The 15,387-nt window shown below is 42.7% G+C and overlaps 1 protein-coding gene across 12 annotated transcripts; it reads right to left on the bottom strand.

Annotated features, from left to right (window-relative positions):
- Positions 1–1,222: 1,222 nt before the first annotated feature.
- On the bottom strand, positions 1,223–13,494 carry LOC115323821. Of its 12 annotated transcripts, XR_006076780.1 has the most exons (7): positions 13,292–13,494; positions 9,939–10,054; positions 5,387–5,474; positions 2,524–2,613; positions 1,612–1,680; positions 1,456–1,491; positions 1,309–1,361 (listed from the first exon to the last, which is right to left on the bottom strand). XR_006076780.1 is itself a non-coding variant. In XM_042287183.1 (6 exons), exons 1-6 carry the CDS (start codon positions 6,365–6,367, stop codon positions 1,288–1,290), a joined length of 375 nt encoding a protein of 124 aa, XP_042143117.1. In that variant the 5' UTR covers positions 6,368–6,449; the 3' UTR covers positions 1,273–1,287. The 12 variants fall into 12 exon arrangements, 7 of the variants coding, with proteins under 7 accessions (XP_042143113.1, XP_042143117.1, XP_042143120.1 ...); XR_006076783.1 differs by lacking the exons at positions 1,456–1,491; positions 1,612–1,680 and adding an exon at positions 10,638–10,758 and having other exon boundaries at positions 1,223–1,361; positions 6,350–10,054; XM_042287183.1 differs by lacking the exons at positions 9,939–10,054; positions 13,292–13,494 and adding an exon at positions 6,350–6,449 and having other exon boundaries at positions 1,273–1,361.
- Positions 13,495–15,387: the final 1,893 nt, after the last annotated feature.

The following is a 15,387-nucleotide window of genomic DNA, read 5'->3' as shown; positions in this document are numbered from 1 at the left end:
TGCTCGATTTGAGGCTAATTTTTTTTAATGTGGTCGTGAAAACATGAACATACGCGTCAAAAGCCTGATATTCTGGACTTTTATTACGCAAATTTTTAGTGGCGCCATCTACCCGAAGCTAAGAAAAGCGCTCCCAGAAAACTAGGCGCGTGACGTGAACTGGTTGAAAGTGTATTCAGTTAGCGAGCTCAGTAAGTGTCTGCTCGATTTGAGGCTAATTTTTTTTAATGTTGTCGTGAAAACATGAACATACGCGTCAAAAGCCTGATATTCTGGACTTTTATTACGCAAATTTTTAGTGGCGCCATCTACCCGAAGCTAAGAAAAGCGCTCCCAGAAAACTAGGCGCGTGACGTGAACTGGTTGAAAGTGTATTCAGTTAGCAAGCTCAGTAAGTGTCTGCTCGATTTGAGGCTAATTTTTTTTAATGTTGTCGTGAAAACATGAACATACGCGTCAAAAGCCTGATATTCTGGACTTTTATTACGCAAATTTTTAGTGGCGCCATCTACCCGAAGCTAAGAAAAGCGCTCCCAGAAAACTAGGCGCGTGACGTCCCCTATGAAAATGGTTAATGCCATTTGAAAGTCATATTATTGCCAAATGGCAACAGCTGTTTACAAATAGTCAATCAGCAGGCAACAGATGTTAATCGTCATTGAGACGTCACCCTGCTGACCCGGATAGCCATTTCGCCACCGTCAACTTTTTGCCGTTCTATTGGTTATTGTCGGTGTATCATCAGTGTATCTACATGTTAACGTTAAATGGCTAAAGGAGGCAATCAAAGGACTATACATTTTATAATCTTTTGACTGCCTCCAATAGCCAATTAGCATTAGCATGTAGATACACTGGCAATGCACCGACAATAACCAATAGAACGGCAAAAAGTTGACGGTGGCGAAATGGCTATCCGGGTCAACAAGATGACATCTCAATGACGATGAACATCTGTTGCCTGCTGATTGACTGCTCTTAAACACCTGTTGCCATTTGGCAATAATACAAAATGGCATCAACCATTTTTATAAGGGCATAATTATCACATAGACGTCATTTGATCGAATTTCGTGACCATTTCGCCATTGTCAACCCCTCGTAAACTTTAAGCTGGCCAGCCGAAAAACTGCAATAGTTTACATGGCCTACCATTGATTCCATGCCTGATACACATAGTGCCGGCTTGCAATATGGGAAGAAAACAAAGATTGAAGGACAATTTCAAGACCCAAAATTTATTTATCACAATGTCATTAAAATGATGTGTTTTTTTTCAAGACTAAGTTAATCACCCAAATGTAAACGATCAGTGAAAAAATAACCTTTCCTTGCTTCCTGACATGTCTGTAAGGTGTCAGCTGAAAGAAGAAAAACATTATAAATTAAGTGGGCATATAACCAGAAATATTCTTGCAGCACATTCAAAAATATGCACAGAAGAACCTTGCTCACATGTTTTCTCGGCTGTTATGTTCACGGAAACCGGTCCTATCGAACGTCCAAAAGTATATATGTGTTAAAATTACAGGCTTCATGAATTTCTTTCTTGGTTCTTATGCCCAAACACTGCCACTCAATGTGGCCGGCATGACTACTAGGAACACATACCCTGTTCCTTTTGCTTTACTCCCTTTATTTTACCTCCTTGCCTCTCTGCACTGTGTTTCTTGCTTGGTCCTGTATGACAATAAGAGATTCAGGCTCTCACGACACCCCATTTTTCTTTACCACCTCCATGCCACCATGTTCAAGCAGTGCTGACTGCATCAAGCCCCACTGCTTTGATGTGGCATGCAGGGTGCAGTGATTTGTTTGAGGCAGCTGTGGTTTAGCTCGATGGGCTCAGAATTTTGGCATCCTTATATTTCAATATTTTTTTAACTGCAACTCTAGACAACGCATCACTGCGATGGCGCGGCTGTCGGCACAGCACATGTACACACATGTCAGCTCTCACGAATCTAGTTCCTGCGTATGCAGTGCCCATAGCTGCTGTGGGCAAACACAAGCTTGTCTGTGAACAGTGTGTTACTTATAGTACAACCACAATTTTAAGAAGTGTTGAAAAAATTGTCAACATATAAAATAAGGCAATCTTTTTTACAGCCATAAAAGCTACGGTAAGATAAACAGAGAATACAGCTTCCTGAAACATCCATGGCTATCCCAAGGGCATTATCAGTTGTTACATCTTTGCTCATGTCATGATCCTTTATTGTGACTGCATTAAGATGCAGCAGCAGGGTTCTACTGTATTTCACACAATGTTTGAATGTGCAATAGCTTTAACTTCCACAACATATCAGCCAACCACAGGTTGTCAAAATGTCAACTCCACAATAATGTAATAAATATGAATACAATAATAATCCCTGGAAAAGGGGTACAAGGGGGAGAAAGGTCAAAGAGGAATCTCCTTTGTCCCCTTGTTCCCCATTTTATTTGATGTGATTATTATCGTCATTCTTGTCTTGAATAAAGGGGTCTACTCGTGTCTCTTAAGAGAGGGAAGCAGCTTACCTGGAAGAGCATAGCGCCCCCGGGACAGAAATCGAGAGAGGCTGTCCTCGACTGGCTTCCCCACATTGCTGTACTCCGTGAAGGTGCGAGCTGAAAGAGCAAATGAGAATTGCAATTTAAAATGATAATAGTCCCTAGAAAGCTACACTCAAGTATTGGTACCCTTTTCTTCATTTTCCAGTTCTGCCAAAACGGTCATTCATCCATTTGGATGGTGAAATTCGTTCATGCGCATGCAGCTTGTGGGCACTGCCATGTTGTTATTGCGTCATTACTTGAATTTAATGTAAATATTCACTTCACCTTAGACAAAGATTTATCTATTACTTTTGATAAGATCTTTGGATGCTTGGCAATTTTAACAGCAGCCTGGGGGCGCACTCATAGATGCACCACTCTTCAATCAGTTTGGGGAGTGCGTCTTTAAACGCTCACTCTTTTTATCGTACGGGAAGCACCATCTATCCCCTAACATCGGAAATAATTTTCCTTTAGAAATTAAAGCTATGATGGTAGCACAAGAAAAGTTTCGTACAAAAAAATATAGGCAAAATAGGGACAAAAAAATTTTTTTTTGGTCATGGGTCCCCAGTCAAGGGGTCAAGAAATAGATTAATCTTGTGTGTTAACATTTTTTTCAAAGCAAAAACATGACAGGACTATGTTATCAAGTGTATAGCTCTTTTTACTGTGGTCATAATGAGGTGGCATAGCCTTTGTCATTTGCCCAGTAATGCTCAACAAACACAAAACTAAAACAAAAATTCTCGCAGACCAAGATCCATTACTACATGCAGTGCAAGTTTTGAGGGTAAACATTTTGGCAGAGGCCTGCCTGGTCGGGAGAAAGCTTAAAAACTCGAAAACATCCGTCCACACACCCGCATCTGTGTTCCCTACATAAAGGGAACTAGCGAAGCGCTGTGATGTATGCTGGTAAAAGAAAGTATTCAGGTGTCCCACAAACCGGTATCAACTCTTTGACGTATGATGCTGCGAATTAAAGGTCATCCCTCTAAACAAAGAGCGCAAGGCATTGTATATTCAATTCCATGCCACCTACATTGGAAAAACAAAGAACTTCCCAGAAAGAATTCAACAACACAAAAACAACTGCAAATTCGACCACGAGCGCAGCGCTGTTGCAGAGCACTGTGAGGACAATGAATATCGCATCAACTTTGCCAACACCCTCATAAATGTTGAGACAAACTTCTGCCAGCAGCTTTTTATAGTCATGGCATATCCAAACAACACCAGGAAACATCAATAGGTCCGCTGGCACATTGCCATCATGCTACGTGAACGGACTCAGCCACCTAACGAAGTGAAAAAAAAAAGAGACTATCGTAGAAGAAAACAAAGCTGTTGTCTCCTATCTGGAAGCAGTCACCCCTGAAGAAAAAAACAAGCTGTTTTTGAAACTTTGGGACCTTGTTGTAGGATATGGTTGGTGATTTTTTTCAAATTCCAATGTATGAGTTTTGCATTTGTTTGAGTCATCATTCACTTTTTTACCATATTTACCCGCATAATGAACACACCTCTTTATTCTGAAATTGACATATATTTCGGGGGTGCGTTTATTATGCAGAGTAAATTTCTGCATTTACACACTTCGCGAAAATGTAATTTTAGGTGGCAGTATGACACGGCAAAGTACTGTGGCATGTCTCCACTGACGGAGGCGCGTTGACGGCTGGTCGTGGGCGCGCTACAATAACCATGTTCTACAATTTGAAAACCTTTTTTTAGGGTGCTTTCGGTGTGCCTTCTGTCAAAGGAAAAGCGCCCTCCTAGTGAATAGTAAAAAAATCTTGCATGTAAGAAATTTAGGTGTCAAATAAAAGCACATGACCAAATAAGATCATATAAAAACCTTATAAAAACATATAAGAACAATATAGGAAATATATAAGATTTTATAAGAAGTTTTAAGAAACTGAAAAGAAGTTTCTTATAACTTCAAATATAATTTTATATTGTTCTTATATGTTTTTATAAGGTTCTTGTATTTTCTTATATGATCTTATTGGATCATACGCGTTTGTTGGGCATAAATTTTTTTTATACATTTAAGATTTTTTTACTAGGGAAGCTCACTCAGCATGGTGAGTGACGCGACCGTCCTTAGGCCTAACCACTTTCACGATTTCACTGTCCGAAAGCACACTACAGATGACCGCGTGTTTGTTGACATCAATGCATTCTGTGGGTGAAACATGTCCAAAGCTGGGCAATTCCTCGACCCCAGCTTTGTTACGTGTATGCGCCGCTCGGTTTCACTCTTGATCACATCCGCAACTACACACTTGCAGCCATGAAAGCATGTACCGCTATGCTTTGCCTGGTTTGAAGTGGCCTGGCCGCTTGGCGGCGAAAGAAAATTGGCTTGATGGCTAGCCGAGTTGGACGTAGTTTGAGACTCATGGAGCGAGTAGACACGGTAAATAAAAACATTCTAAAAACTTCTCAGGCGTTCCTCAAGCTTTGAGTACTGTGACCTTTTTAAAGCTTGAGTAATTAACATTCACCTCTAAGCTGACTGTGGTGGTAACTACGCACCCACCGGATCAATCAACCACCTCCCTCTCGTTACCTGACCCCGCCTTCTGCACATGGTTATGGGCGGGAGTGTAACACATGGCGAAAGGTAGACATATGACTGGTCCAACGAGCATGTAGCTTCTACTACGATTTCAGCTGGTCATCCAACAGAGTATAGTGATGCAGCACAAAAAAATGCGAGCCATTTCAGAATGTCTGAATGAGAACATACCCTCAAACATCCTGATACTGTAGAGAGTTTCCTGCAAAGCCACTCGATTTGATTGGCCAAGCAGTAAATAAAAGGTACACTCACCAAAGCACTGTGTCGCCCATGATAAGCCTGCAACTCCCTTCAATAATTGGGAAACAACCAAAAAGCCACAGGAATGTAACACTGGATCCTGAAACAGAAAAAAAACAGCAAAATGCAGGAATTAACACAATATACAAACCGCTTCAGCGAGTGACACTTAAAACTAGCTACAGTTCTTTGGGCACCGTCTTTTTATTACAGATAATTGTGAGTGAGGACGTGCTGTCATTATTTTTCTAGTCCTGTAAACCTTTCCCATTCGGAGGTCTCCGACGTCGGTTTCGCAAACTTCATAAAATCTGCCATTGCTCCATTATCAAGTTCTAGAGCAAGTGACAAGTTAAAATTCCAATGGTGGAGGCTCACAGACATTAAGCACCTGCTTCAAGCCCCTCGGCTGTCGAGAAAACACTATGTCAACCGCTCCGAAACATAGGTTTTGTGCAGAAGAGAGATTGAAGTATGCTACTGATTCAGTAGAACTACATCATATTCATCAACCATTGTTAGCCGATTCACTATGCAACTCATCGTGAAAACGAGACTTGGACTTGGCCAGGGCAATTCGTTTTACAGAGAAATGTTTACCGATTTGACGGACGCTGTCATTTTATTAAGCAGCGTTATATATTTGCTCTTTATGAAGCAGGTGAAGAGGAGCAAAACACAAATAGTGCTATGGACAACGGCAAGTTGAAGAAGTGATAGGACAAGCGCTACTTGTGGTTCTTCAACTTGTCCTCGTACTGCCATTTCTGTATCACTATTGTTTGAGCAACTTGTCAAGCGGTTCAATTTAGTACCCGTGAAGCGGCTTGTCAGTGGCCTTGTCACTAAAGCAGGGAATATGCAGACAACAAATCACTTTGATGGTGATGACCACAACATTTTCATGTCATCTCAGAAAAATGGCCCCCCCCTTTCCCCCCCCCCCAAAAAAAAAAAAGCTGATTATGCACTTACGTTGCAGAATGTGTGCATCGTCTGACGGCAGAGACTGGAGGGTCACACTGCAGTTCTCTTTGTGCGTTACACTCCCAGTTTCAATGCGGTGACCAATAAATGTTTCGGTGATGCAAAAAATAGAAAGAAAAAAAAAGACATTGCTCTGAATATTTTGTTGTTCCCCTTATTTAACTTATCAAAACCAATTTCCCGTTAATTGGACCTCAAGATAAACGTGACACGCCGACCTATTAAGGATAACAGCAATCCAGTCCTCGTCAAATTAACTGAGGGCAATTAAAAAAAAAACAAGGAGGTCATGCAATAATTCTATAGGGGAGTGACAACGGTCCCAGGAAGATATGCTTCAGTTTGTGCAGTATCATTGATTTCCTCATTAGACAAGTGTCATCAGCTTTGGCCACTGCTCATGCATTACATTTTAGAGTAAAGCACACTGTACAATGGCATGTTTACTCCATGACATGCCAACCTTTTGCTGGGTTCCCAATTATCCTGAATAACACAAAAATTTGCAAATAAAAGAAGCAGTTAGATCAATAGGTCACACAAATCTATGTGAAACGAGCAGTCTAGATCAGTGCATGCAGGGTGACTCCATGTGGGGCTGTATAGGAGCTTTACAACCACCCCAATAGCTTGTTAAATCAAACCCAATTATCCTCTGCTAAATGTGTGAGCTACATGGTCTTGGTAGGCAGTTCAAATTCCTCACTTACCCCGCATATAAGTCCTAGAGTTGTATTCACACTGCTTGCGTTTGCTTTGGCCTCCACCCCCCACCCATTTTCTCCCACACTAGGTGGCAGAAACACTGTTCTTATTCTGCATGTGGCTGATTATTAAAAGCCTTTTGGCTTTTCAATTTAAGTAAATGCACATATTGAAAAGGAGCTTATTGCCTAGTAATCAGGTCTACGAGAAAATTTTGAAGTGTAGAATATATGAAGTTTGCTAGACCTATGGCGGACAATATTTACCCTCCAAATCAAAGCAGCACCAAATGTGTCAGCCATGTGCCCATGACAACTTCAGAGGAGACTAATGACAAATGCATAAAGCATATGATAATTACAGAACGACCCGATACTATGACCCAGAAAGTTGAACAAGCTTACGTGAACACGCTTACAAAAAGATATCTAGAATGCCAAAGAATCAATGGAAATAAAAATAGGAAGACTTGTCTGATCCTCTCTGAAGTCCCGATCTTGGTATCAATAGCATGCATCGATGCTTACAATCATGCTCTGCGGTGTGGCCAGAAAACACACCTGAGTGATGCTCCCAATCATTATGCTCTTAGGTGGACAAAAGGCTCACTTCAAACAGCTTTCAGCAATAAAAAAGAAGCATGCCAGATACTAACATAACATGGTTTCCCCAAAAATAAAACATATAAATCTCCAACATCTTTTGGGGCTACGGAAACAACCAAGGACGCACAAGAATGGAGCACCTCATCCCAAAGTGAATGGAACGCCAAGGTGCAACACATCGCTCTCCTAAGCAACTAACACTACTTACAATTTTTTGAACACCTTCCTGGTAAACTAAGAGCGGGAATATTAATTATAATTGCATGTGGTGCATCGCCTTCAGGATTGCTGGATGATGTGAAACTCTGGAAGATCTTCAAGATTAAAGTGAGCAGAAATTTTTTACTTGGCCTGAAAATGTCTCATACTTTGTATCTTGTTCAGAGTTAAGCAATAACACCATAGCTATCTACTAACACATTACGCCTAGAAAGTATCACCTACGTAAGACAAGAATGATTCAGACACAGTGATGTGATTGCCCTAAGCCATTTTGGAGCACCTTTCGAAGCTGCCAAAACAGTGTTTTGGAGCAGCAAATGTGGCCTTTGGAGCAGATATTCTTAGAAAAATAAAAATATTCGTTTCAAGTGCTGGACAAACGAAGGGCACTTTGCTCGCCGCAGTAAACATATTATAGTCAAGTTAGACCACCTGGGAGTCTTTCAACATGTAACTGAAATGGAAATCACATGAAACATATTTTAATGCTTCAGTAAAATGATACATATATATGTACCTTCTATAGGTATATAAATAAAAACAAAACTGCATCTATTAAAATTTCTTTTAAAGTGACGAGCTTAGTAGTAAATATCACAGCATTAGGTTGACTAGTTATATGATAAATAGAAGCAGTCTCTAACTGTTGATCCACGTGACCACTGCACTGCGATGCAAAACTGTCACGCGAGTGCAGATAGCTGTTCAATCGAAACCATGCCACTCCGCTCCGTCGCCAACTGGTTGCTAAAATTGTACACAAAATGTAACTGTCCAGCATACGACAAAAAAACAACCCAGCCGCACGTGCTTGCCAGAGCGGCTGGCGAGGTATAAGCTAAACACAAAAAAAGAACCTGAGCACATCGATGCAAGACATCACGAGCCAGGGTCAGAAAGTTCCTGGAGCGCTTTGCGCAACGACTGAACTCGAGACAAACAAGCGCGCTGTGCGAGTTCAGGGTAACAGACATTGTATTCTTTGCTTTAGCTCACTTCTCTTCACCAACTCTCTCGCGGCAGATTTTTCACGTACCGGGGTCTCCCTCGAAAGAAAGCTTACCGAGAGAAACCCAGGCAAACAGTACTTCGACACAGCAGTCTTTGATCTAGAGGGATTTTTGTAGTAGCGTATTAAACAAGAATAGGAATGTTGATGAAGGTTAGGGCGGTCCTTACGTTTCAGTTTAGAAAGCGCCATATCTGCAGCGACGTGGCGACGGCAACACTCGACGTCGCGCGACCACGGCGACTGGAAGGCAGATACCAAATGTAGTGTTCCCACGGCCATTGCTTTCAGGAGCAAGTGCTTCAGCTCACAAAGTAACTCCCGCCGCGCAAAAACGTTTCACAGCATGATGGCATGGCTGGTACCCAGCACGCTAGTGTCGGAGCGTCCGCAGACACCCGCGTCTATTGTTGAAAAAGTTTTCAAAAGACGCGAGACAACGAGAGGACGAGAGCGTGAAACGAGAGACGGCGGGAAAAAACCATGCAAGACCGGATGAACGATTGATGCAGAGTACTTTGTGTCGGGTGCCTGCTTGTGCCACCTAGCTTACGTGCGCTCATTACAGTACTCAGCTTAGATTCGGTTTTGAAAGGCGAGCAAAATTGGTTCTTTGGCGCAGGCTTGGCGCAGATTACCTATATTTTGGCAAAATGTGGCAGGATGTAGCAGGGTTAGCCCCTTGGCGCAGTTTGGCGCAATTGGCGCAGCAATCACATCACTGCAGACACTACCTATTGTTAGCGCCATTTTGTAAAAGAGACTTGCACAGTCTGCTCACTTTCCATGTGGCACACCCATGAGTTCTTTCGCCGGGCAGATGTGCCAGACGCATATTAAATCTCTCACACCGGCCTCCATGTCCACAACAAGGCTCTAACATTTCAGAAGTGTGGTCACGTGGCCATGCCCCTCTGCAGATTGACTGCTGTGGTGACATGTAGCTCAACAGCGGTGGACTTCTCCTACTAGAACCTCAACATGGAAGGAACGAATTCCCAAGGGCTACGGCAGAATGTGCGGAACTTGAACTGACCGGCTGTGGCAGCAAACCCTCTCCAAGTTCCAGCCACCATTTCAACAGGGACGACGGGGAGCACAGGCTTTGTCAGTAGCGACGGCACCCCCACGAGCCAAAGTCCGTGGCAGCACCTGTGACAAAGAGCCCTCGCATAATCCCTGTCACCACTCCGGCTGGGATCACAGGGAGCACAAATGATGGCGGTGGAGCCACCACGAGCCAGAGCTACATGGCAGCACCTGCAGCAGCGAGGCCCCCACAAGTATACCACTCACTATCTTGAATGGGAACTCAGGGAGCGCAAGCGTTGGGAGGTGACGACAGCGCCACCACCAAAAATGATGTGGCAGCACAAGAACTAGGTTCTGATGACAACAGGCGCTGACATCCAAGTCAACTTGGTGGCTGTCCAACCAAACAGACGTGACGCGTACCTGAGAAGGCAAATAATGTTTTGTAGTGACCAAAGTGGCCAAAAAGTTGCCAAGCGAAACTCAGCATTCAACTCTAATGATGAGCCACGCTGTTTCGACTATGATCGACATATGTCTGCGAATCGCTCTAAACCGCAGAAGTGTGAAGGCTGCATCAATTTTAATGGACATGGACAATTAATGAACCATTTTTGTGTGCAGGCAACAAACTGCCAGCGAAAACAGTGATGAAAACTCAAGTGAGTTACTCCGACACTGCTAAATAAATAGGACAGCTTACCATCATCTCCTATTGATATCTGCCATTAAGCCTGTACCTCGGCACTGTAGGTGATGTCAGTGGTGTCCGTCTCAGGGAACTCAAACTAGTAGTTCACTGAGCAACTCCTCCTTGACCAGGCCTGCAGCGATTATAAATATGAAGAACAGATATATTACGTTACATAAATGACAGAAGATAGAAAAGGCACAGACAGTACCATACCTTCCAAGTTTGGGGACATTAAATTCGGGATAATTTCTAAGCAGGGGAGGGGGGGGGGGGGTGTTTTAAAAAGAAATATTGAGAACAAATTTGCATGAAGACAACTTCATTATATTTATATATTGCACTGCCTATGCTCATGGGATTACAGCCGTCCACAGTGATGGCAAAAACTCTTCTTTAGTACAAAAGAGAGGGGGAGGGTAATTTCTCTTTTCGGGAGGTTTTTCTGTCAATCATACAAACTGATCAAACTTTGAGAGACTTCTGGGTAATACGGGGAAGTTGGCAGGTGTGCAATACTAAACAGACACAATTTGCTACCGGCAATGGCAAAAGAGAATGCAGGTTGGATCAGCTATGCATAAAGGTAGTTTGAACAACATATACCATATAGAGTGTACTCAAGCAAGGCTAGCGAGCGGTGCGCTCTGGGTACATCACCGTATTTGTGTTCGTGAAAGCAGACAGCGGAAAGCGCACAGCCTCACGGGCCACACTATGAAGCGAGCATCCTACGGTTCAGGTGACACCACGCATGAAAAAGATGTCGCTCTTGTGCGACAGTCTGCTGTTGCACAAGGAAAAAAGATGAACTGGAGAAAAAAAGACAAGGACAGCAGGCGTTGCAGACTCCCAGTTTCTGCAAATCCCGAGAGTCCGAACATGCGTGCAAAATGGTTTGGACACTCCACTTGAAACGAAAATGACTCACTAGCATCATCGGGCAAAGCCCACACAAAAATCATGACAAGTGGAGATTATGTGAGCATGTTAGTGAAGTTAATTAGTGCCAGTCTATTTTGTGTGTCCAAATAAATAAATAAATATATAAATAAATATATATATATATATATATATATATATATATATATATATATATATATATATATATATATATATATATATATATATATATATATATATATATATATACACGAGTAAAGCTATACGCCCTCTGGAATGCACTTCGGACGGAAATGGCTATACGCACTCCGCTTTTCTCGCATAAAACGCGTGGTCACAACGAATTTTCTAAGGCCCGCTTCAGACGGGGCAACTTTTCCAGCAATTTTGAGGTTGCTGGCGGGTTGTTCCCTAGCTTTCCCTAGATCGACGCGAATTGCTGAGATCGGGTCTGGCTCGAACAAGCGAGCAACTCGGAGCAATTCGAAGACGGTTGAAGCGGCTGCAGCCAATCAAAGACGCAATACTTTCACGTGACACCCCTGTGGTGGTGATGATGACAGCTAAAGACTTAGTTCTGGTTTGAAATGGATCGTTTTCGGAAATAAAGTTTCAGAAAAATTAGTTAGTATTCTCAACGCTGTTCAAAGATATAAGAATGTGTTTTTAGCGCGTAGCTGGGCGTCTAAATAGTGAAAGAAAAATCAAATTTAATGATGATGATGGCAAGTCGGAGCAATTCGGTTGTTGCGTGTGAACGCGGGCGGCCCGTGTTGCTGGTGTTGCGACGTCAAGTTGCTGGGTGAAATTGCTCTGTCTGAAGCGGGCCTAAGCGGAGGCATGGCATAGGGGTCAAGGTGTCCGCTTCATACGCAAGTGGACGCGGGTTCCATCCGCAGTGGGCCTGTTTTTTTTTCTTTTTTTTTTTTTTTTCTCAAACATTTTGTTTTGTCGAGGCATTTGGCGATATTTAGGACATTTCTTTTTTTTTTTTTTTTGCAATAAACAGCAAAAAAAAAAAAAAAAATCGAATGTTGTTGAGAAACTTCGCAAAACTAAATGGTATGGGACTCCCTTTCGAGGTGCGATCGGGGACAGCGGGGCTTGGATTGCCGGCTGGACGCCGCGAAGCGGCGTGTACTGGTTACGATTTGTAATTAGCAGCCGATACTGTCGCCGCGAAGCGGCGTGAACGCAGGCGGGGGGCTGTGTTAACGAGCTCCCCAGTGATACACGCGCCGTTCCAAAAGGGTGGCCCGAGCGGCATGATCTCTCGGAGGAGTGCGTATAGCCATTTCCGTCCGAAGTGCACTCCGGAGTGCGTATAGCTTTACTCTCTCTCTCTCTATATATATATAGCGCAGTAGATCAAACGGCTCCAACCACAATGTTTTCTTTTTTTACGCGTTTCGCTCGCGTCGCTTGAGATCACCCACAGCGATAAGACGCGCGGGCCGACAAAGAAACCTGGCCAGAACAGATATGGGTAGGCAGCGATGCGTGCCGACGCGAAGTGACGACCCACGTGCGATAAAACGTTTGACAGGTCGACCGACGTGTTGGGTGACCGAATCATGGCTTCGCGATTAGAACTCGCAACCCGTCGGACGGTTTGACGAAAAGCGCGAGGAGAGATGCTCGCCTAAGGAAAATACCTGTCAGAATACACTTCTCGGGCGCGATTAGGCAAAGGCAGGGCAAGGAAACAAACCAAGGAGATGCTTGAACGGAAGCTTAGGAGGACACAGAGGAAAAAGGCTTACCTTCGAGAAGCACCGAGGAATGAGCCAATTGAGCAGTGCCCATAACCTCCAGGGCTGTTCATTCTTGCTCGCGTGGTGCCTCGCCACTTATTAGTCGCAAAATCCATTCTCGGACGCGGCATATCGGATCGATATGAGTTCTACGTAAAAATAAAAGACACACCAAACCGCAACAAAGCTTCGGAAGCTTCAACGCAAATGAAGTTCAGGGTGGATTGGATTGGCTTGTAAAAGACTTTGTTTCGAGGTGCATAATAAATGCGAAAATAAAAAAGTTAACGTAACATTATTCGTAAAACAGTGGCGAACCGAAACAATAAAACGTTTTAACAAACTTAAAAAACTAAAACAAATGTATTAAAATAAAAGTTTTATACGGGATACGAAACTTCGCTTAGTCCCACAACTACGACGGGATATTAGTTCCGGTTTGGAATCGGAGGCTGCGTATTTTCGACACCGATTGGATATCCAGGGGGCGTGGACAATGGCGTCATGGACGTTAAAATAGCAGCTTCTATTTTGGCATCTTAGTTTTTGTTACGTCAACAACACGTTTTCTTTGGATGCCGCTGACTACATTGTGAAATGTCGGTAGGTCGGCGTGTGTGTGGCCGGGTGCTCGGCTCGGCGGCTCGGCGGTGTCCGCGCTGGTGCGTGTTGTCAACATTGCCGCCTGTACTCGTCGCGTTCTTAGGAACATCAAAATAAGCGTTCTCCATCTTCAAACTTCGCCCGGTGCCGTCCGTCACTCCTGTTGCAAATGAAGATTACGTCTACCGGAGGCGACAGAGCCCAGCCTCAGTAATTTCGTACGCATTTTTCTGGAGCTGTACTTGTGTGCAGTACGACGGATTATCACCCTTGCATAGAATAGCTGCGAAGGCCGTGCAAGCAGCGAGCGAGTAGCCTTGACTGGCATGACTGCACCCGATGCTGGAGCGCTCGTGGCGCGCGATCCAAAGCAACGAGCTCGCGCTTTTAGCACTGTCGTCGACAGCATTTTTCTTTTCTTTTTTTCAGTGTTAGTCATAAAAAAAAAATGCCGTAAATATCGTCAAATGTCCCAACAAAACAAAATGTCCGAAAAAAAAGGGCTGAGGTTTTTAAGGTCTATGAAGTAATTTTTTTTTATTTATTTGTTTGCCAGTTTTTTTTGCGCCCCTCTTTGATTACTGTCGCTTTTTTTTTTGTATTATTTTCACGTTTATTTTTCGTTGGTTTTACTTCGGATGATGGATTCGGGAGCCCATATTCGGGTCTTATAAATTTTGAGCCATTGTAATTTCAACTCACTGTAAATAATTTAGGAAAAAATGAAACGTTTGTCTGTAAATATGGTTGTATTAGCGCGTGTGGATGTAGATTGTAGTCATATATTAACACTATTAAAATATTCAGATATGGCTAATTGTCACATTTTTATTTGCCTGGCTAACAAAAGTGTGTCAACCAATTTTATTTTAGTGATCTGGTGTCTTCGTGTATATAAACTAATTTATCATTATTTATTGAAAATATAAGAACGTAGGATTTCATTATCCCAAATTGTTAACTTCTCTCATTAATTTAAGAAAATTTACAAAAAAATAGTACAATTCGTGACATATTTTCGGCGATTCAAACATTTGGGCAAGGAATGAAGAAATGCGTTGCATCCTTAACGTGTTGTTTGAAGTTATATATACGAAAATGGTCGCTCCCAGAAATAAGTAATTGTAAAGTAATTGCATTACTTTTTGATGTAATTTGTAATTGTAATGAATCATTTTTCACATAGTAGTAGTTGTAATTATGGTTAAACTACTTTTGGAGCGAAATGATTGTAATTGTAATTAAATTACATTTTGGAAGAAATTTACCATGTATGGTTTTCTTCAATTTGCCGCGGAACACAAGAGCCAATTGAACCTCTAGCGTATATTATAACTATGGTTTGTACCTAAAGTTTGATTTACTTGCAGCAGAATTTGGCCGGTATTGCACTGCCACCGGGGGCGCTTGATTGACAATAGGATGAGTATAAAAAGACGATACCCGAATTCTGTATTGACACCTGCCAATAAAAAGACGCTAAAGGGTTCTTTCGCGATTTG

The sequence above is a fragment of the Ixodes scapularis genome, unplaced genomic scaffold (genome assembly GCF_016920785.2).
Source record: "Ixodes scapularis isolate PalLabHiFi unplaced genomic scaffold, ASM1692078v2 PGA_scaffold10__122_contigs__length_95168666, whole genome shotgun sequence".
Taxonomy (NCBI): domain Eukaryota; kingdom Metazoa; phylum Arthropoda; class Arachnida; order Ixodida; family Ixodidae; genus Ixodes; species Ixodes scapularis.
This window is presented reverse-complemented; position numbering and strand designations above follow the sequence as displayed.

Coding starts and splice junctions, on each gene's coding strand:
- LOC115323821 (XM_042287175.1), bottom strand. CDS start 13,413: ATGCCGCGTCCGAGAATGGATTTTGCGACTAATAAGTGGCGAGGCACC. Junction 10,055..13,291: donor TTCCTCGGTGCTTCTCGAAG/GTAAGCCTTTTT, acceptor TCTTTGTCACAG/GTGCTGCCACGGACTTTGGC. Junction 2,614..5,386: donor ATGGGCGACACAGTGCTTTG/GTGAGTGTACCT, acceptor TTGCTCTTTCAG/CTCGCACCTTCACGGAGTAC.